This window comes from Chelon labrosus (genome assembly GCF_963514085.1).
Source record: "Chelon labrosus genome assembly, chromosome: 13".
Taxonomy (NCBI): domain Eukaryota; kingdom Metazoa; phylum Chordata; class Actinopteri; order Mugiliformes; family Mugilidae; genus Chelon; species Chelon labrosus.
In genome coordinates, this window is record NC_140346.1 from 27,509,953 (window position 1) to 27,532,086 (window position 22,134).

A 22,134-nucleotide genomic window follows, 5' to 3' on the forward strand; every position below is an offset into this window, starting at 1 on the left:
TATAAAATATATAGTGGCAGAGCAACCGCAGTCAAGATATCTCCTCACAGGGAAATGTTATAGATAGACATCAAAATCCTACCAATAATTTACTTAAATTACAAAATAAATGTATCTAGTATTTCTAAATTAGATTTCACATGACCACAGGTCTTGTTTTATATAGCCTTATCTCAGTGTCATTTATTGCCGTCACCTTTTTAAACCATTAATGGGTCAGAAAAAAAAAAAAAACACCCAGGTTAATCTGAACAGTTCCTCTAATTTGGATGAGTTCCTAAAAACAAAACTTGAAGTTCCCACTAATCATCTGGAAGTAAAGAAGCCACTTAGAGTCAAAGAAAACTCACCAGGCCTTGTTGCTTTTACTTAAACCGTCTGGATAAATCCTGACCTGGATGATAATCTTTAAAGACTTAATTTTATTGGTTTCTATTTTTTCAAACCAAGATTTTTCAGGATAGGAAACGGCAGCAAAACAAATTAATTATAACAGTTTTGATTTATTAGAATGACAATTAGTTAAGAGTGAGCGTACAGATGGATGACATGCAGCAAGAGCATACAGGAACTCATGGCCATTAAACACACGGTGTGCACAGAAAGAACGAGGATGAGAGACTGACGAAACACGGAAAACATCAAGAGCAATAATAACAGTCTGTTCTAAACCTCTGTCTCTTTCTTCAGCCGTGACACAAATCTACTACTCTGTCGTTTCATCTGCTGGAGAGATGACGCTCAGACTGAACTTCACTGTCAGGCCAGTTCTGGTTTTATTGAAGGTGAGTGCAGCTCTGTACAGTATTAAAAGAAGACAGTTCTTCTGGACATGTAGGTGAAAGGGGTCGACCTGTTATACTCATTATATATTCTGAACCCGTCCCCTGTCGTTTATATAAAAAAGAAATAGTCGGACTCTGTGTGCAGTAGTGGTGGATTAAAACTGAAGAATTGTGTTAATTACAAACCACATTATCACAGTTAAAATAGATCAAACTCTGCTAAAACATCACTGTATATCTGATTTAAACCGAGTCAGTGCAGAAACATACAAACAGAAAGTGTTTCTTCTAAAAGTTTGGTTTGTTGACACTCTCTTGAACATGGCTTAGCGTCTACAGATAATAATAGCATGACATTAAACATCGTGGCGGCCCCCTGGTCCCTCTTTCTGACTACTCTATTTGGCATCGCTGTCTGGGCCTTTCATTTTCAAAATCTAATCACGTTATTTCCACAATATAAACTTACTTCATACAACTCTAAGCCGATTATTTTCAGTGATTTTTTTCTCTTTTTTTAACAACAACCATGTCTTTACTCATGATTGAGGCCGAAACGAGCAACATTTCTACATTTAAAACCCCACACTACGTATTAAGAACCACGTTACAAGTTAATCACATCAGCACACGGTCAGAATTTTCTACCCGTTTTCCTGTCTTTATATAAATAAATAAATAATAAAAAAAAAAACGTCTCATGCATGATATCACCAGCTGGTGAAGCGACACACAGATTAAAGGTGGAGGTTTGCACAACGAAAAGGGCTTCTGTTAAGATCTTGAGCACCTTTGTTACATGAAAAAAAAAACAACAATGCATGTACAACACAAATAAAAACAACTACGATCAACGAGAAAAGATTCAGATTATCTAGAGAATGCAGATGTGTCACTAGAACGAGGTATATAAATGAACAAAATGTAAATAGCGACAGCAGTGGGCTCGTTGTATGAAAAAGCAGGGCCCGGTGTATAAATACCACTTAATAAATAAAATATAACCGTCACAGCAGACTCCTCTTCAGTGACATTTGATACAAACGGGGCCAATAAATACAATTTAAATAATACAAACGAATAAATTAGAACACAAAACAAATAATCTCATGATAAAACTAAAAAATAAATAAATAAATAAATAAATAAATTGATGAATGAGCAGCAGTGCATGCAGATTTTCTGGTCCTGTATAAAGTAAGGCACCAGAGGTTTTTCATTATTCACTTGGTTTTACAGAGTAGACGTATAAAACAACCAAATATCTTCAAGTGTATTAAAGGCAGTCTATGAGAGTGCATACGACAGAGGCTGAGTCACGTGGAGTCTTCGGTTTTCTGGTTTAAGAACTGGTCATCTTCTGCAGCAAAGGGATCTGTTGGACAGAGGACAGATCGTTCAGACTCTTCTTCAGGGACAGTAGTCATCGTCAACATTTTGTTTAATCCAGTGTTTTAGAAGTGTTTCCAGGAGCACAGACACTGGCTTCCAGGCTAACTACATTATAAAGAAGCTTACCTTTGTCAGGTCCACTCCAGTCAGAGCGTTGACAGACACGGGAAGTTCAGCCAGGAGGCGGTTCACCTCGCCCGTCACACGGCTGCCTTCCCCGCTCAGAATCACGATCTCATTGGTCCGGGCTAAAGGCGCCGCCACCTTGGAAGCAATCTGAAACGATACGGTGAAGTTTTTACTGTAAGCGGGAATCAGAGATCATGTGCTCGCTTGGATCAGTTAAATGCAGAGAACAGGTTCCTTCTATGTGTCTCGGTGTGTTGCTGGTTTCCTGAAGCTAAATGTTTTTAAGTTCTTGTGTCATCAAACATGGTACTGATCAGCAGATGTGCAGATTTATTAGACACAGCTAGGAGAGATGTCTTTCTGCTAAGCTAAGCTAGGCTAATTGACTCTTTGCTGCCAGTATTTCTTTCTAAGCTGAACTAACAAGTCCAGTTGTCCTTATTTCAGCTCAGTTTTTTTTGGATGTACCAGTTTGATGACACAGTTAGAAGCCGGTGAACTCTAAATGACTTGACAGTTAGAGTTCATCAGTGTGTGTGTGTGTGTGTTACCTTGGGCAGAGCGTCGAGGACCAGAGCAGTCTTGGCTGCATCTCCGTACTGCTGGTAGGCCTCAGCCTTCAGTCTCATCTTCTCAGCCTCTGCCTTCCCCACCGCTTCGATTGAGAAAGCTTCCGCCTCGCCGATCTTTTTAATCTTCTGAGCCTCAGCCTGCGCTATCAGCACCGTCTTTGTCCTGATGCAGAGAAACCGAGTTATTAAACATAGCAGTTACTGCGTTGGGATGACAACAACGCGTTTCACACAATCTGCTGCTGCTGCTGCTGCTTCGCTCTAAACGACGTCTGATGATACAACATTTCAAACCCTGTTTGTTTTTGATAGCCGTGCAGAGAGACGTTATCTAAATGGAGCCAGAATGACCACAGCAGACAGAAATGTGGCGTGGTGAGTGCTCGGCTTCAAACCGGTGTCACAGATAATCATCAGCTTCAGTGATGATGCTGCTGTGTACAACAGGGTCGACTAAACTAAAAGATCAAACAAAGATTTGTTGTAGATGTTAAATACATTTGAAATATTCTTCACTGCTTCTTCTATAACAGGTTTGACTTGTTTTACTGTGATACCTTTAAAGTGGCCCAGATTTTACACGGTTCAGACACAATTTTCCCTGCGGTCATGACCAGGATGCAGTGATACAATCTCTCCTCCAGTATTTTAACTTCACCTTTACCTGTGCAGAACATGACATTCTAAATAAAAAGGTTCCACTATGTTTAGAAACCTGAAATCTGACTTGGCCACATTTTTCTTCCTCCAGCTACTCAACATTTTTTGCTCATGTTGGCTACGAAAGATTACATCAAAGTTGTAACCAGATGTTTTAAACCCCCACTCTACTCAGTTCCCTGAATCATTTCATGTCAGTCAACCACTGTGCCTCTAGAAGAGTGAAGTTAGTTTTTTTCAGTGATCGTGACCTTTTATCTCATAAATCAGACTGATAACCACTTTAATTCCTCACTCACTTCATTCCCTCAGCCAGCTGCTGCATCTTGTAGGCCTCGGCCTCGGCGGGCCTCTTGACTGTAGCGGTGAGCTCTTTGTCCGTCCGGTCAATCTCCTTCTCCTCGATGGTGATTTCTTTTTTCCTGTGCACCACTTCGATCTCAATCTCCTCCAGCCGGATCTTCTGTTGCTCCTTGGCTGCCTGCAACTCATACGCCAGCTGAGCCTCTGCTTTCTGAAAAGTGTAAATATAGCGTCACTTATCCGAAGCACACACAGCGGAGGTTTCAGTTTGACACTGTATTTCAGCATAGGTGAGATGTAGTATTTGTTATTTTGCATGCATGTACTTCCCTTTGTACTTTTACTCACTGAATAATTCAAATGTTTATGGGCCACTGCTTGTTAACAGTTCAACATATCAGCACCTAACTGGTCCTCCTGTACCCACCTTGGTGTTGATTTCCTGGTTGAACGAAGCTTTCTGCAGCTCCAGTTCTCGTTTGGAGTCGGCCATCTTGGTGTCGGCCAGGAATTTGATATCCATCATCTCCTTCTTACACTCTGCTTCCTAGGAGACGACGAAGAAGCAGCAGATGACTGGAGTCATTCAGCGCAGCAGGATTTAATGGAAACAGTTTCCCTCCTGCTAGAGTCTCCTTACCCGTATCCCAGCATCCCTCTCTGCCTCGGCCACACCGATGTCAGCGTCCCTCTGGACGGCTGCAATCTGGGTCTTCCCAAGGGAGCTCAGGTAATCCAGTTTATCGTACACATCCTGTGAACACACACAAGCAGGTCATCTTTTATTGTCTTTGTCTGGTGAAAAAGAACGAAATACAGTTTGGCAGCTCTTTGGTTCGGGAGGTGGACTGGGGAATAAATACGGGGTTTACTACACAGCAGCCTCTGAAGAAGAGGTTGAAGGTGTAAGCATATGTTTTTTGTAAAATGATCCTGCTTCTCACTTGATTTATTAGCTCAGCAAACATTTCCCTCCTGAAGTCTTAAATAAAAAACTAGATTTTCATTTCCTAAAATATGTTCATCTTTTTCTCATGGGGAAATTTACTCTCTGAATTTAATAAGTCTATTTGTAGACAGTGAAGTGAGAACAGTAAGACCAGTGGACGCTTAAGATGCCAGATCTCTTTCCACTACTACTAAAAATCACCTCGCCCAAACAGGGACTTGAACACTGGACCCTCAGATTAAAAGTGTGATGCTCTACCAACTGAGCTATCCAGGCTCAAAAAGACACGACACTGGACGCTCACATCGTCATTATCTTCATTTTATAATTAAAGAGGATTTTCAGGTAAACAGAAGCTTGTGTCCACCGACCCACCTTAATGGTAAAGCTCAGGACCTCGATGCCCATCCTGCCCACATCCGGAGCGGCCACGTCCCTCACCAGTTTAGCAAACTGGTCCCTGTCCCGGTAGATCTGCTCCACAGTCAAAGTACCTGCAAAAGAAATCCATGTCTCAGTACTATTCAGTTTTATTTTTTTCTTTAATTATGGAAAACAACAGTTTTAATAACCGTTTAACAGCAGCATTGAATTCTTTAACTAATGCTGCATGAATGTCAAATAATAATACGTGTGATAGATAACAAACCGAATTCAAGTTAAAGACTAATGCATGAAGAATCTTTTGATTTCATGTTGATGAGGGCTTTATAACAGAAAGAAAACAATCATCTGACCGACTCAAACGTGGGTCGTGTTAGTTGTTCATACCGAGAATGGAGCGCAGATGTCCCTCCAAAGTCTGCAGGAGCACGTATTTGATTTCCATTATCGATTTACCCAGAAACTGCTCACAGGCTATAGCCAGCAGGTCGTGCTCTGTCATGACTTTCACCTAAAGGAGACACAGTGATTTAAGTGGTTAACAGACACCATCTATCAACGGTAGAATATCAGCAGCGTTACACGTTTAATGCTCAGAACACGTTGTTTAATATGAATGTTAGTACCTCAAATGTCGAAACAAAAGAGTCTAAACTTGGAAAGGTTTTATTTCAATCAGGAACTATCAAATCAAAGAAAACAGCATCTGATTCCAGCCGATGGTCGGACGTTGCCTGGCCGTTAGAAAGTATTTGTGGCCCTAGTTTTTGCTCGGTGACCAGCACTAATATCACTAGTCTGACCCCTGATGGCGGTTTGTTGACTTGGCAGCAGAGACGGTGGACATTTATCAGTACAAGAAAGAAAACATCGGACTTGCACACAGAGTAGTTCGGACTTAAGAAGTTAAATTCTGGAGTACAGACTCTGGAGGAAGCAGGACGCCCACGAAATGCATTCTGGGATACCTCGCTGTACCGAGTCCAGATGCACCGTTTATGAAAAGAAGATTGATTGGCTGTTCAGAAAAGCAAACCAGTGCAGCGAGAAGAGACACGGAAGTGACAAAAGCAAGAAACAACACACAGAAGGCTCTTCTTATGTTTCATCTTTATCTCATCTGTACGTTTAAATCAACAAATATTCCAACGACGACAAAATCATCGAGAAAGAACAATAAGCAGACTAACTGATCAGCGTGATCCATCTACCATAAGGCTGCTGAAGGAAGTGGGCATCAAAGAGGCAATTAAAGACCTTGCCACATTCACTAGGAGTGGCTGCAGTGAAAGGAGACGGGGAAAGCTGCCAAATAACAAAGTGGCCACTATGCCACACTCACCCAGGTCTGATCAGCTTGTAGAGAGCTACTTGTGATGAAAGGCTGAAATAGGCAATGAAGCTGTAAGTAGAGGAGGAAGAGGCCTCATGCCATAGCAATTAAAACCTAGTCCTATCAAGCCAAGGTGGTGTGTATCTCTTCCTGTTTCCCCTTTTGAATAGTGACTACAGAGTACTGCCCCCTGCTGACAGGGAGAGTTGTTTCTCTTCACGCTGGTGCAGGTATGTACCACCTGGTCATTGGCTGTAGTCTTTGTGGTGTGTTCAAGTGCAACTTTTTGGTCCAGACACAGGAGACATGACGACACAGTGAGCCTTCATTTCCAGTATTTCCTTGATATCAGTTTGGTGTGTTGAGGCGAGAAAGATGCTGGGAGTGGGTCTTACCTGAGCCACTCCTGTGACAGTGATGGCTACTCCCTCTGCTGTCTCCACATCCTCACATCGGGGCTGCAGAGTCATGATCTCGAGGCTTAACCTTTACAGAAAGAAACACATAAAATTATCCTTATTAAATAATCACACTGACACTACAACACAGCATTCAGACAAACTAGAGTATACAGGTGGTTAAAGGTAAACACAAAATGTGTGGAGTATGAAAATGCTCTAATAAACTGTTTCACATCTGACAAGACTCTTTAGGAGGCAGTTCTCATTTTCAGTACTTGTCAGGCACAGTGAAACTAAAAACCCCTGGTTTACATTAGAAACCGACGGAGCGTAATACGAGACAAACTATGACCCGACTGCTTTCATCCTCTGATTGCTTTCTGACTGCCTGCAGATAATGGGACTCAACTCTCTGAGGACATTCAAAGCCCACTTCACCTGTGGTCTCTATAAAAAAAACCTCGGCCCCTCCATCCATCCGAGGCGATTAATCAGAACCCACTCATGTGTAATGAGCAGCACTTGCTCCAGTCAGGGAGCTACGAACATGTCTGTGTAGATTCTCATCTCATCAGATCACGCCGATTCAGTGTATCTGAATACAAAGCAAATACAAAGTGGTGTCACTGCTTCTACTCTGTTGTCACCTTTGGGCGTCCGTGATGAGCCACCAAGACCAGGCCCAGCCTCCCACGATGTAGGTTTTCATATCAGAGCCACAGCAACCGCCTGAAGGAAGAAAACAGCTCCAATAAAGACAAGAAGGACCAGAAACGAAGCACAGAAATATATTCAAAACCTCTGTGGTTGTTTGAATAAAAGGGCTGAGATTATTATTAAAATGCAGAATGGAGGATAAGATTTAACTATTTATTATCATATTCAAATAAAACAAAATCATGTGTATTTATTAGTTTGTTCTCAAATGATCAATTTTAGATGTTTGATGATACCTCAGTGTCTTTCCAGATCCACACGCTTAATGAACATTTGAATCTATAATTACTTGCCACTTCATTAGGAACACCAGTCCCAAATAACTGAGAGAACTTGTGATTCAACTGTGTTTTGATTTTGGACGCTGCGGTTTGTAGTACTTTTGAACCGTGTTGTGTTTTACTGACACGTGTTCCTATTATTTTGACATTTTAGTCAGTGGGCGAGAGTAAATAACAGGAACTCTTTAGTGTTTAATTCAATCCAGTTTAACGGCACCACAAACTACATCCTCCATAATGTTTATACAGTTGAATTACCACTTTACTGATGCGTGAACATTCATGAAGGGGCGTTTTGGTGCAGGACAGTTACAATAAAAAGCATTAGTTTTCATCAGTGTACCTAATGTTTTGGCAAGTGAGTGCATCTGTTATGATAGTCTTTAATGCACAGATCAAAATAGACCATATTTACTGTAATACTTTTCGTTCAGATTTTTTATTTTATTTTAATTCTGTATATTTCTGACCTCTTAATTATTCACAGCCATCTTTTGACTACAGCTGATGGAGGGGGAGTAAACCCGCCCCTCTCTGTGATATAGCGGGATTCATGTGCTCATAAATAACCCCCAGAGCTCATTAAATCCGTCACTTACTCCTATTTCATCGTCGTTATTCCTGAGCTGATGAACCAAATCTATGAATCAAATCAATTCAACACATCGTGGCTACATGGTTGCTAACGTTACGGTTTGTGAAGCCAAGTGTGCTGAGACTGACGTTACAAGATTACAGCCTGCTTAGAAAACACCGGTTAACTAACGTTTTATTTGACAGTGACATCAGCTAGCCAGCCAGCTAGCTAGCTAGCATCTTTACCGTTAGCTCCTCGGTCACCATGATAACTCGCTAGCACCGTTAGCACGAAGGGGAACACCTACCGGAGACCACCAACGCTTCGTTTGGCCCCACAGTTAAACAGTTCCCCATGTTGACCCGAGACAGAAAAAGACCAAATTTAAAACTAGGAAACAGTGGGGTCCTTCGCGGAGAGGATGGTGCTGGTGTTATCCGGTATTTAATCCCAGAGTGATTGGCGTGATTACAGAGGATTCTCATCCAGCAACAACAACACGACAGCCCCGCCCCGCCCAGCGACAACGCAATGACGTCACTGTCAACAGCTCGGAGGCGTCACACTTCCCGGAAATAAAATAATAAAATACAATACAATACAATACAATACAATTAAATACTTTTAAATTAAATATATATACATACACCGATCAGCCACAACATTATGACCACTGACAGGAGAAGTGAATAACATTCACCATCTTGTGTCAATTCAATGTTCTGCTGGGAAACTTCTGGACCTGGCATTCATTCATGTGGATGTTACTTAGACATGTAGCACCCACCTAGACCAGACCAGGCACCCCCACCCCATAGCAATGACACTCCTTGATGGCAGCAGCCATCCCCAGCAGGATGCAGCCTGACACAGACACACACACAAAAACACTGTAGGAACAACTAAAAAAAAACATGAAGAACAGCACAAGGTGTTGACCTGGCCTCCAAATTCACTAGATCCCAAACTGATCAAGTATCTGTGGGATGATCCTCAAAGCCCCCCCACACTAACAAGATTCTGTTGATCAGACACCACAGGACACCCTCAGAAGGCTCATGTCCATTCTCTGATGACTCACCACAAGGGAGACCTACACAATATTAGGAAGGTGGTCATAATGTTATGCCTGATCTGGCCACTTCTCAATTAATCAATTAAGAAAAAAACATCTCATATGGGGGACATCACTCTGTAATATCTCTCATTGTGGCCACAGCTACATGTTTGTTTTGGAAGCAACAGATGACCAGGAACCAACGCCGACATGAAGCCGCACTTCCTTACTGTTCAGGGGGCCATCTGGGCAAGTGGGTGGTTGTCTGGTTGCCATTTTCATGTCAGTGAGTAATGCAGCTTGTAAAACACGGTGGAAAAGGTGGAAAATTGCAAAGCTGGTGGAATGTACAGCGTTTAGGTGGACTGGTCTTCATTACTACTTATGCTGTAAGAATATTATTGTTGGTGGAGAAGCAAGAGCTAAGGTACACAATGAATTAATAACTTATTCTAATCTGAATTTAATTTGAATTTAACTTCTGATATATTCTTTCTGGCTGCACTGTTTTTTTTGAAAGCTCTTAAGTTATAACATGACATGATGTCACCTTTATTGTGCTTTAGTTCATCTCTGTGGTCTGTAGATGGCAGTAACACCAAACTGGAAAGCATTCCTATCCCATGCAGGCCTGGGTCAGCAGGAGTTTGTCTGCTTTACCTTCAGACAAGCTGCACCTCTGGTTTCACATCACATGCATCCAGATCTTTGTTATCTCTGTTTGTCCCTGCACGGCAACACCTTTTGAAATGATGACACCTTTCTCTCATTTTAAATATTTTAACTGTGTAATTTATTCAGATTCACTAAACTTTATTTGTTCCCTGTGAGCAGCATGACATGCAAGAACAAGACACTTTTAAGGAATAAAAAATAGAACACAGTATATACAAAAAAATAAGCCATACATGTTCTTACTACCTTTAGTATTTTAGGCTACCTGCATGTATCTAACTGGCTCTTTCTTGCCCTGTTTCTGTCACCTTCATCAGCGTCCTGTGTGCAGCTTATCTCTGTGCTTTTGTGTCTGATTACAACCTCCTCTGTACCTCATCACCCCCCGCTAACTCTCTCCCTCTCTCTTTCTGCAGCAGGGATCAGTGGCAGTGAATGAGCAGGTCGCTGCCGTGTCGCTGTTAATACCATCACGAAAGAGAGAGGGAGGGCAGGAGTGAGGGAGGAGGAGGAAGAGGAGGAGGAGGAGGAGGAGGAGGGAGTCATTCACTTCTTATACCTCTGTGTACTTTCACATTGAGGAGGTTGGGAGGAAAAGAGAAAAGAACAGAGGAAGGAAATGACAATTCTTTGAGAATTTAATGCTGGAAGTGAATAGAAGAAGCCTTTGCTGCCGAGAGAAAGAGAGAGAGAGAGAAAGAGAGAGAGAGAAAAGACAGTGGACTTAAACATAAACAGAAGAAAAGTCTGGAAAGAAGAAAAATGAACGTGCTACCATGTGGGATGAAAAGGTTTCTCTACACTTCCTGAAGAAAGACTCCACTGTCTCGCTCTCCTGTTCTTCATCCGTCCATCCAGCAGACAGGACATCAGAGGAGAGACCAGCACTGGAAGGAAGGAAGAGAGACGAGCAAGAAGCCTTCAGAGCACACAAAGAGGTGAGGGCAAACAATCAGTCAGTCAGTCCGTCAGTCCGTCAGGCTTACAGAGGCACGCTAGCTTTGTGCATAATCTCCTTACTGTGTTTGTTTGTTTTGCGCTGGCGTCCGGCTGCATTTCTTGTTTCTTCCAATCATCACCAGTTACATATAAAGAGGTGACACACTTCTATGGAGTTGTATATATTCAAGATTCAAGATGTTTGTTGTCATATGCAAAGTTTAGACCAGCAGTCTCCCTTCCTAAAAACAAAGCATCAAAAGAAAGACCTAAAAGTTAAGACCGGTAATAATAAGATGCCCTACAAGTAACGTTGTAGTTAAACACCTGTTAAATTGGGTACTCACAAAGCTTTCATACTCTTATCTTGATTTGAAGTTGAATGAATTGACATTTTTAGCCTATTTAAAGCAGATAATCAAGATGAAAATAAAAACATCTGATAGTATCACTTTAAGAATGTGGCTTTTAGCTCTGGTTTGGTCTCCATCAGTAAAAATATCTGACTCAATCGCTGCTCATGCCTCAAAATCTCATTACTGATGCCAAGGAGCGGCAGAAAGTTTTAGCATTAAACCAAAATAACCGGTCACCCAGCTTGTTTGTTTGTTTGTTTTTTGGTGATCTGGATGATAGAGACTTCACAGACTCGATCATTCAGTCTGCATGTGTTGTTGTAGACTTGTAGCAGCTAGCCGCAAGCTAAAAGGAGGCTGCAGGTCATCTCGGTAATCTCCAACCCACGCTGTCTTTAAATTACTTCACTTGAGACATTTCATTTCTTTTTTATAAAGTGTCCTGCAGCTACAGGACGCTTTATGGACAAAAATATTGTTTGTAATGTGCAGTAGCACTCTGTAACCAGAAGTAGACTTTAATGGCCGGTAAAGTGTCATTGTTCACGTTGGTATTACTGAATTGGGGTGACTCCAGTGAGTTAATGTGTCCAGACCACCATAACTTTCCAGTTTTCCTGCCCCACAGAGTTACATAACAGACGACTGCCTTTGGGATCCATGTTAATCCACATTTGTCCTACCAGCAGGCAGGAACTAGATTTAGGCTGATGGACTGTAACAGACTGGTCAGCAAGTTAAATTAGTTCAGGTCGATAAAGTTTAAGATTGAGATAGATTCAAACATACTTTATTGATCCTGAGGGAAATTCAGCATCCAGTAGCATCAGCACATCAGCAAGAAAATAATCTAATTATCATGTATTAAAGGACAAGTATAAGATAAGAAGCATGACCAGGAATAAAGATATATTAAAATCATATTAAAAACCTCTGGGGGGTTCGGGGTCTGGATTGTTATTGATGCTGGATAAAAAATTGCACAGTTATGATCAAAACAAAAGTTACACCGATGGGACAATGGGCACAGCTTTCCACAATCCAACTTTTTAACTTCTCTCAAGGAGAAACCGTCCAGCTCTGAGGAGGAGAAGGGAACCAGGTTTCTACTCTGGATTTTCTTTTCATTCTTTATTTCCGACTCTTTTAATGAGCGAAGGAGAACATAACTCTGAATGCAATGACTACTGTTGTGTCATCTTTGGCTGCAGCAGGAAGCTCAAGAATAGAGATTTGGCAGCTAAAGAATCAGACATTTATCTTCTGAGTTATCTCAGAAACCACTTTCTTCCAGGATGTCGCAGCGAAGGCGGTTGTCTGTTTGAACAGGAGGAGAAATTGGAACAAACTGGTACAATTACAAGGAGGAAATAGTTGGTCAAACAGAGAGGAAGGTGATAAATCATTTAAATATGGGAATAGCCTTGCACCCTTACAAGCAGCCTGTCCTGAGTGTTGCAGAAATTTATTCATGAAAAAAAAAGAAAGTTTCAGAGAGACAATCCTTTCTCACGTCCTCTCTTACTCTATTTTTTCTTTTCAATCCCTCCCTTCACATCATTCTTACTTTCTCTTCTACTTCCTGTCCATCACCCCTCTCTCTCTTTCTGCTCCATCTCTAAATATCTTGTCTCATTTGCAGGATGTCTCACTTTTGTTGTGCCGCTCTCTTTTTGCTAATGTGTCTTAATCTGCGGCTGTAAAATCTGATATGTGTAGACGAACAGAGCATGACTGCACTCAACCTTTGTCCCAGACCTCAGTGGGGGTAATTAGATGCTGAAATATTGATAGGGAGAGTGTGTGTGTGTGTGTGAGAGAGAGAGAGACGAACATCTCATGAGTTGTCACTGTGTGTCTATGTGACCGTACATCTTTCTGTATTTATTATCGTTTTTATTTTTATGACCTTTCCTCCACTGGAGATTAAACAAAGGTCAGCGATGGAGAGCGACAAAGAGAGAAAAAGAGAGAGAGTTAAATGAAGCTGAAATTAAATTCTCCTCAGCTGTTTATTAGCTGTTCTCTGGTGAAATTAACTTAGAGTCAAATCCATTTTTTACATTTTTCTTACAGCTGTTGTTAAATTATAACGGAAGATATGAGGTGCATCTATATGATGGGAGAGTTTAAGCAAAATAAAAATGATTATTAACAATAATTATCATTTTTTAAAAACTGATATAAAAGGTGAACATGTAGACAGGAGTAAATGCAGTTTAATGTGTGTTTTGTGACATTAGTTCATCTTAATGCCACCTGATATTTTACTACTAGCACTCCCCGTTGGTGTAGTCGTGTAACGAGGGAAGTTTATAGCGTCTGTCTTTATTAGAAAGCTCTTTAAATGCTTCCAGTGACGGTGAAACTTCCTGGTTAGAGTTCTGCTTTCAGGATCAATCCTCTATTTAAAGATCATCTGTCTCTGCTTCCAGGAGCCAAAGGTCAAATGATGCAAATAAAACTGGATAATGAAGGTGAAAAGCTCAGTGTGTCACTCACATGAGGTTTCTGGACACCATCATTTTTTGTGTGTCTTTCAAAAACAAAACAAATCAGTCATATTGTTGATATTTTTGGTCCTTGGACTTTTTTCTGTACGTCCTTCCTGTTTTAGTATGAAAAGAGTTTTTCTTTCTGATGGTTCCTGCTTCTTCTTGATTGTTTTCTTGACCTGTGTCTCATTAGCCCATCAGTCCTGCCTCTGTTCTTTCTCAGTTTGTTGTTAATCTTTCATGAATTTGTTTGCTTTAGCTTTTTGTCTCCGTTGATTTCCGGATGTCCTCCCAGTGTTTCCTGATTCCACCTGCTGCTCATTTTCATCTCTTGTTAATGTGGATTAACTCTCAGCATGAGTAAATGTGCACATTTCCAAAAAGGTTGAAATAAATCAAATCGTATAGATGAGAAATCCTTAAAAAACTCAAAAGATTTTGCACCGTTATAAATGTAGTGAACCCAGAAACAATCATCACATCATCATAATGATCACATCACAGGGTTTTCTTATTAAATATCTCCCACTAGCCGTCGTGCTGCAGAACATCACGGGTGACATGTGATAGGATCTAACTCTGCTCGGGGCTTCGGGCGTAACTGAAGCTGAAGAAGAAAACTTCTAATGAGGTTGAGGTGTCACATCTGCCGTGTGTCAGAACGTCAAAGGATCAAACTCATTAAAGGAGTCTGAATAATTTACTGGAGCTAATAACCGCGCTCACGCACACACCGTTGTTTGTATGTGTTGACCGGAACCAAACTAAACCCAGATGTCTCATTCTATTGTTGTGTTGTACAGTCATGTGTGTCTGAGCTATATTTGTACAGGGATGCCTCTTTAAAAAGCCTCTTCTAGGACTCAACCAGAGTAACAACTCAGAAAACAACCGAGGAGTTGTTTATCAATCTGCCTTCTTGTCCGTATTTGTTTTTTTGTGAAATGGATCAGTCGCTGACCAGCTACTCTCTCAATTCAAAGTAGCATCTGACCAAATACAGTCCAGATACATAGATGAGTTCTTGTACCGTCCCATTTATTGAGGATGCATCACAGACTTTATTGATTCCTGAGGGGAAATTTAGTTGTTAAAGCGGCAAGACTGTGCAGAAATACACGTTGGATTAAAATGATTTGAATGAGGTAAATAAAAAAATATGTAAGAGTAAATATTTTAAGGGGGGCATGGTGGTTAGTACTGATGCCTCACAGCAAGAAGGTTCTGGGTTCTAATCCACTGGTTCCTTTCTGTGTGGAGTTTGCATGTTCTCCCTGTGTCTGTGTGGATTCTCTCCAGGTTCTCCAGCTTCCTCCCACCGTCCAAAGACATGCTGGTTAGGTTCATTGGTGATTCTAAATTGGCCGTAGGTGTGAGTGTCTCTCTGTGTTAGTCCTGTGATAGACTGGAGACCTGTCCAGGGTGGACCCTGGCTCTAGACCAATGACAGGTGGGATAGGCTCCAGGCACCCCGTGACCCTTCACAGGACAAGCGGTTACAGAAGATGAATGAATGAATGAATGTATCACACTTAAGAAAAGACCACTATTATTGCACAGAATGATAAATAGATAAATAGGTTCATTGCTTGATATATTTACCAGTCTGGGTCAAACTCAGCAGCAGATCTAACACATGCTGAAGTTAAAGAGTCTGGCTGCTGTTAGAGCTCCTTCTTCTACTTCTGTGGGTGCAGCAGTCTCTTTCTGAAGGAGCCACCTGAGGTCCTAACAGTCTTATACAGGGGAGGAGAGGATGTTTGACAGTTTGTCCAGCATCCTCCTGTCACCTGCTCCAGAGGAAAGCCTAGGATGAAGCTTCTTTATCAGTTTGTCCAGTTTTTTCTTGTCCTTCTCTGTGATACCACAGCTCCAGCAGACCACGGCGTAGAAGGTTGCTCATACATTTGTCAACTGCAAACTTTACTGATTTACTGGTTGCATGTTTCATTTAATGCTGATTTAATGTGTCGTCTCCACATTTTGTCCTTTCCTGGAGCTGGGTTGTCTCATCTTCAGCGTTTGCTCTCCCACCTCCACGTTGATCCGTGCTGAACATGCTGGAAACCTACTGACCCAAACTAAACTATTCTGATTTCATCTGTCCCAACAACGCGCTGCTGGAGAACTTGTGTCATTTATGAGCAACTGTCTATAGAGTTTGTTTACATGCAGTGTCTTCAACACTTTCAAACACCACTGTCTGCAAATAATCAGAAGCCTGCAACACTGCAAATTCCGTAAACCACTAGACCATTAACTAGAGCCTGGCCTCAATTTTTCAAAGAGTGCTCCTGTGTGTTATTCATAGAGTGGCAGATGCCCAGTCAGGTTTCTTCTTTGTTCAGATAATTTCTAATTATGTGAAGGAATGTTGGATCAGAAACACCTAAAGATAAAACCAAGAAAGCTGCACACAGTAAAGGAATAAATGTTCCTCTGATGAATAAATGATCATTCTCTTTGTTTTTTAAGGATCTACAGGTGACTGCTGATGTCCAGTGACGGGGATATAAACCAGAACCATGGTCATTTTACAGCAGGTAAACACACACACACACACACACATAAACAGAAACAAAAGTTATAGCTGCACCTTCAGTTTGTCTACTGTACGTCGTCTTTGTGTGTTTCAATCTCTACAGCTTGTTGCAGTGAGTGTACAACAACACTTATTAACTATCAGTTGCTCATCACACTGCATTGTTCTCAGTGAATCCTCTTTGTCTCCACACACACACACACACACATGGATGCTGGATGCATTTGTGTGTGTCTAAGCATACACTGGCCTCAGTGTCGGCCTTTTTGATGCTCAGTTAACGCGTAGCTGAACACGTCTGCCTTTCCGATCGATTAATGAGCTCTGACAGCGTTTCCCTGGTGTGGAGGCACAAATGGGGCGAGCCAGTGGGACAAATAAAAAACACACAGAGATCAGAGACCGGCCTCCGCCAGCCTCTGCTGGGAATGTTTGCCTCATAACACATTGCTTCCAGACTGAACAGGTGAAGTTAAACTGAACTGGACAGGAAGTGTGTGTGTGTGAGTTAAACACTGCTGCTGCTGCTGGATAACCAGGCTCTAATTGTTTTTTTATGGGAGGAGGTGGACGGTTGTGGATTTGGTTTTACTGCCAGAGTGGGTGAAGCTTTTGGACGAAACTCCTGAAACTGGAAGAAGTTTTTGATTTCAACTTGAGGAGAAAACAAAAACCTGCTTCCTGTGAAGACGGTTCAGTTCACTGAGAAACTCATGCGTCTTTTTACAACATGACCGACTCTCTGTAGACGTATCTGTCGCACTCCGAACGGTGTGCGGATGTTAATGTGGTAACCATGGCAATGAAAAGGAACAGGAAGGGATCTGATTGGCCGCTGGAGGGATGGGACGAGAATGTACGCCGCCTCAGCTACAGGTGCATCACCCTCATCAAGGTAAACTCTGGTTTCAGGCTTCAGTTATGGGTTGTTGACCAATCAGCCAAAACATTATAACCACTGACAGGTGAAGTTAACACTGGTTATCATTCGGATGTCCTCAAAGTTGATGTTAGAAGCAGGAAAAATGTTTAAGTGGAAGTTATTTGAGAGACTTTGATAAATTGTGATTGATTGTGGGGGTGTTCCTGATCTGCAGTGATCAGGGAAAGGAAAGAGGTGAACCAGCAGCTGACTTGGCCTTTAAATTCCCTAGACCTCAATCCAATCTAACATCTCTGGGATGTGGAGGACAGGTCCCATCCATGGAGGGTCCATCACTCAGTCAGCAAGACTTAAAGGATCCGCTGTTAATGTCTTGGTGCCAGATACCACAGCACACCTTCAGAGGTCTAGTGGAGGCCAGGCCTGTTTTAGTAGCAAACGTTGGACCTACACAATATTAGGCAGGTCATAAAGTTATGGGTGAGCATTCATATTTATATGCAGTCACAGATCACATAGAACAGAATTCTGCTTCTTTCACAAGCTCAGTTTTGAGTGAAACTAAGAAACTGACTTAAAATTAAGATGTGTGCACATCTCAGTCATGAAGCATCCATGTTTTACTAAAACGAGACAAGCAGAGTCCGCAGAAAGATAGTTACAGATCCTGGAGAGAGATTGCTAAACTTTTAGTGAACCTTTATAATAAGATTCCTTTAAGACTGCTGTAGTTACTTGATATATTTAGATGAAAAACACGTGTGCTTATAAAATTATTTATTTAAAAAACACGAAAATATCTGAAGAAATAGTCGTGATATTTAAAGGACTTTTTGTCACCCCTGATCCTTCACAGAAAGTTGTTAAATGACAATATTACATTATGACAGAGCCTGTTTTATTATAAATAACCATAATCATTCACAACCTTCCAGTAACAGAACTAATATTATACCAGTAAAAGGAGCCATTCTGCAACAACAACACACCTTTTTCACACTTTAACTACATTTTATTGATGAAACTAATGTTCCTGCTGTAAACTGAACGTCCCAGGAACATTTTGCTGCGTTGTTTTCTCTTTTCTCTGTGGAGGCAGAACAGAGACAAAGTGTTAATGTTATTTGTTCACTGGAGCAGTAAGAACAGCCGTTTGTCTCTCTGTGTTTTTATGCCTCAGTTTATTCAGTCACAAATACCAGCACAATTAGCTCATCGCTGTATTTCACCAGCTGACCTTTGATTTTGTCTTTATGGCCTATTTAAATGCAAATGAGCTGAGATGCTTTTATTGCTCCTACGGCCTTTTTTAATCGATGTCTTTTCCAGAAATGTAATTGGATTAGTCTGAGATTCAGGGTCTTGTAAGTAGAGAGTAAATGCCTCTTCAGAGGTTGTTTCATCCTCTTAGGAGCACAAAGTGTTGATACAGGTTTCATAAACACCAGCAGAGGGCAGACTCTCACCTGGAGAAGGTCTGCAGACAGACACTGAGCTGTATGTTGACTTTACAGACCCTGGAGAGAGATGTATGAATTATAGTTAACCTTTTAGAGTAACTAGAAAGTATAAAGCTGTAGCTGGAGCGAACCCTTAGACGAATAATTAATCTTTGTACATTTACAACAGGTTTCTGGAGGGTTGCTTGCACATTATATTGTTTCAGGCTAACATTTTTATTGTTTTGATTCCCTCTCAGCTCTCATCAGTTTATAGTTTTTAGTTTTTAGCTGCAGCAGGTCCCTGATGGTGGATTCATGCTTAGAAGTTCCCCTGGGTTCCTTTGGGACCTCTCAGACTGTTATGGAGTGGTCTTTGTTGGTGGACCACTCCTGTGGAGGGGAACAGTCGGTTCTAGATCTCCTCCATTTGTTCTCAATCTGCCTGACTGTGGATTTGTAGACATGTGTATATGTTCTATAGGAAATACTTTTGTTCATGGTGAGTCTTCAGTCACGGGACGTCCTTCCTGGAAGCCAGTTCTCTCTCGTCTCACTCCTCCACACTGGTGTGACATTAGCGGCTGCAAGCGAATACCTGGCTCACGTCGTCTGGCCTGAATTATTTACCTGAAGAACGAGATGATGATGGCATACACCCACCCACTGCAGGCAGCGTGGACATTACATCACAGCTGACAGCGGACCAGCACTGAGGCTTGTCTGAGTTTGTTTGTTCAGTCACATGTTTAAACAAACTGTTGTCTTTCTCTACATCAGTCTGCTCTTTTCACCGTAGATGCCGTATATTTTAATTATTGTGCACAGATTAAATACAGCCCCCTCTGAATTTGATAAACATCAAACAGATCTGTATTTCCTGGAGGATCTTGCACACGTACTACTGACACTTATTGTTCACCCTGGGTGCTGAAAATGGAAAACACTCTCCTGTGATGATCAGTGGGTCATGAACTACCCTGAGGCCGTCTCCATTTGAGGCGTTGTCTGGTTTGTTGACCTCAGGGCTTCATCGATTCTTTAATGACCTCTGTAAAAATCTTCCGCAGGCCCGTGAAACGCTGTGCTGAAAACTTGTCGATATGAGGCTGATTGTTGGGATTTAGCTCTCAGCTAAAAGCTCGTTTGAATCGAAGTCAGGTCAGTCAGTCATTTGCATGTGTGCAGCGTAAGCGTCGCTCTGTTGGTGATTATTGAACTGTATCATGTTCTCTTCAACTTAACCGGGAGCTTTAACCGTTGTTAGTTTGTCTATCAGACTTGGCGCTTGTGTTTTATTTATTAGATGTCAATAGGATTTCATCAAAGTCAAATGGAAACTCATGAGGGAAACACTCTCAGTTCTTTAGCTGCTAAATGCTACGTTCACCAGCTCCAGTCGTCAAAGCAGGTTAAATTATATCTGAGCTCATTGCAAACGATCTGCTGCTAGAAGCTACGCTGAGGAGACAGAATTAAAAACTTTACAAGTCAGAAAACCAAAAGAAAGAGACTAGAAGACAGAAGATCGTCCTTGCAAGAGCCAATCGTAAGCATGGCAACGATCGTCCCCTACCATTAACAAACCAGAATCTTTCCCGAATCTTTATTTTAAAGGACTTTTAAGATAAATACAAAAATACTGGCTGATGCTGCACAGCTGGGCAAAACTAACCAAAACTAAAACAGCTTTTACATTTGTGCAACACTTTGTTCTAGTCTTTGCTTTTATTGTTGAAAGGAAAATACTCATCAGACTAATCTGTCCAGATTATATCTTGTGTAGTGGAACATAGGTGCACGCTGGTTAGGGCCAGTGCAGCCAATTAGAGTTTATAATCATTGTATAATAATGCAATCTGATGTGTTTCCTGTTTAGAAACGGTTGTTCTTTGATTTTAAAGTGGAACTACTGTATTTTTTACAACCTGGCCCTTATTTCTAGCATAAAATATAATCGTTTACTCACCCATATAACTGTTGTGTTATTTGCACTCCTTCAGGAGATAATTAGATCAGCGTATATCCATGTAGCGGGAGTGACCGGGGCACCAAAACACAACCTCTAAATAACGCATTACTGTGTTCATTTCACTAATATTTTGTTATGATACACTATGCTATTCTCTGTTGAGTCTGGAGTTACCTGTTATCATCATCCTGGGTCTGTAGATTGACCTACCTGTAATTTATTACTGCTAGTTTTTTGCAACATGGCTGAATATTCTTCCAATTCTGAGGTTGTGGATGAACCAGAAATTTATGCCAGAAATAAGGTAAAGGTTGTAAAAAACAGTAGTTCTCCTTCAAGGCGACATTCATGTGTAAAACTGTGGTTTCGTAACCTGGAAGCTTCGTAGATCACACGTATATCACTTCCTGCACATGTGCACATGTAAATGCTGCTTCATGTATACACGCACACACTTATTTTATTTTATCCTTCACACCTTTAACAGTGCTGGTCTCTCCTGTATGTATCCTACCTGTTGTTCTCTCTTAAACCATCTTATTTATATCTCATTCAACTACACTGAGAGCTGAAATCTAACTATGAAGTCAACACATTAATACACCTTTCATTCAAACTGTCTGCCAACATTTTTAGTGATGTTTGTTGAGAGCTGGAAGGAGAAGATTCTCCAGTGGATAACTACATCTGAGTTACACCTATCTACACAACAGTACTTAAAGAAACACAATAAGAGAAAAAAGGAGAGAAGGATGTAGGGGGAGTAAGAAATATGAAAGAGGACAGAGAGAAGGACAGAGACCAAACAGATCCTCAGTGTTAAATAATTCAACATGTGGTTGCTGATAGTCAGCCCGGCTCACTCCTATTTATGGCCCAGTGTGTGTGTGTGTGTGTGTGTGTGTGTGCGTGAGAGAGACAGGTGCTCGATGGTGTAATGTTCAGGTGGCTCAGTTTGCCAGACGGAGTATTTACTTAATTAAACTGACACATATGTAACACACACTCCAACAACTGTTCATCACACACTCAGCTCAGAGTGATCAGCTCACATCTCAGACGACACACACCAGGTAGAGTAGAGGAACAGACAGAGACAAGCCTCCGATTGGACGGTCCTGAGACAAATGCTAACGTCAGTGTGCCAAACTAAAACAAACATATCGAACCCAATCAAACTAATGAAGCAGATACTGAATTTGTTTATTCAGTATCTGCTGTGACCTCCTGGTAACTAAATGTTTCTGGTAACTGCTGATCAGTGGTCTACAGCAGCTTGGAGGAACAGAACCA

At 41.4% G+C, this 22,134-nt stretch overlaps 2 protein-coding genes across 4 annotated transcripts in view; one reads left to right on the forward strand and one right to left on the reverse strand.

The window, feature by feature from the left end:
* Positions 1 to 493: 493 nt before the first annotated feature.
* On the reverse strand, positions 494 to 8,918 carry LOC311497768 (flotillin-2-like). Its single transcript, XM_084558140.1, has 11 exons — positions 8,791 to 8,918; positions 7,556 to 7,637; positions 6,903 to 6,993; positions 5,562 to 5,685; positions 5,166 to 5,284; positions 4,482 to 4,595; positions 4,269 to 4,388; positions 3,838 to 4,052; positions 2,858 to 3,041; positions 2,304 to 2,453; positions 494 to 2,160 (listed from the first exon to the last, which is right to left on the reverse strand). Exons 1-11 carry the CDS (start codon positions 8,837 to 8,839, stop codon positions 2,128 to 2,130), a joined length of 1,281 nt encoding a protein of 426 aa, XP_084414266.1. The 5' UTR covers positions 8,840 to 8,918; the 3' UTR covers positions 494 to 2,127.
* Positions 8,919 to 16,530: 7,612 nt separating this feature from the next.
* The window catches only part of myo7aa (myosin VIIAa), a gene marked incomplete at its 5' end in the record, with an annotated part of 29,846 nt that continues 24,242 nt past the window's right edge, over positions 16,531 to 22,134 (forward strand). For 2 of the 3 annotated variants that reach the window (XM_084558930.1, XM_084558932.1), the window contains one exon: positions 16,531 to 16,548. In XM_084558930.1, coding sequence (XP_084415056.1) covers positions 16,531 to 16,548 — 18 coding nt within the window. Of the gene's footprint in view, positions 16,549 to 17,328; positions 17,443 to 22,134 lie in introns of those variants that run through there. The other variant, XM_084558931.1, reaches the window with a different exon arrangement.

Bases quoted from the DNA above. Each gene is read 5' to 3' on its own strand.
- LOC311497768 (XM_084558140.1), bottom strand. From the start codon at position 8,839: ATGGGGAACTGTTTAACTGTGGGGCCAAACGAAGCGTTGGTGGTCTCC. The intron at 4,053-4,268 runs GTGGGTACAGGA...TACACTTTTCAG, and splicing joins ACCAGGAAATCAACACCAAG to AAAGCAGAGGCTCAGCTGGC. The intron at 3,042-3,837 runs GTGAGTGAGGAA...TCTCTGCATCAG, and splicing joins CAGCTGGCTGAGGGAATGAA to GACAAAGACGGTGCTGATAG.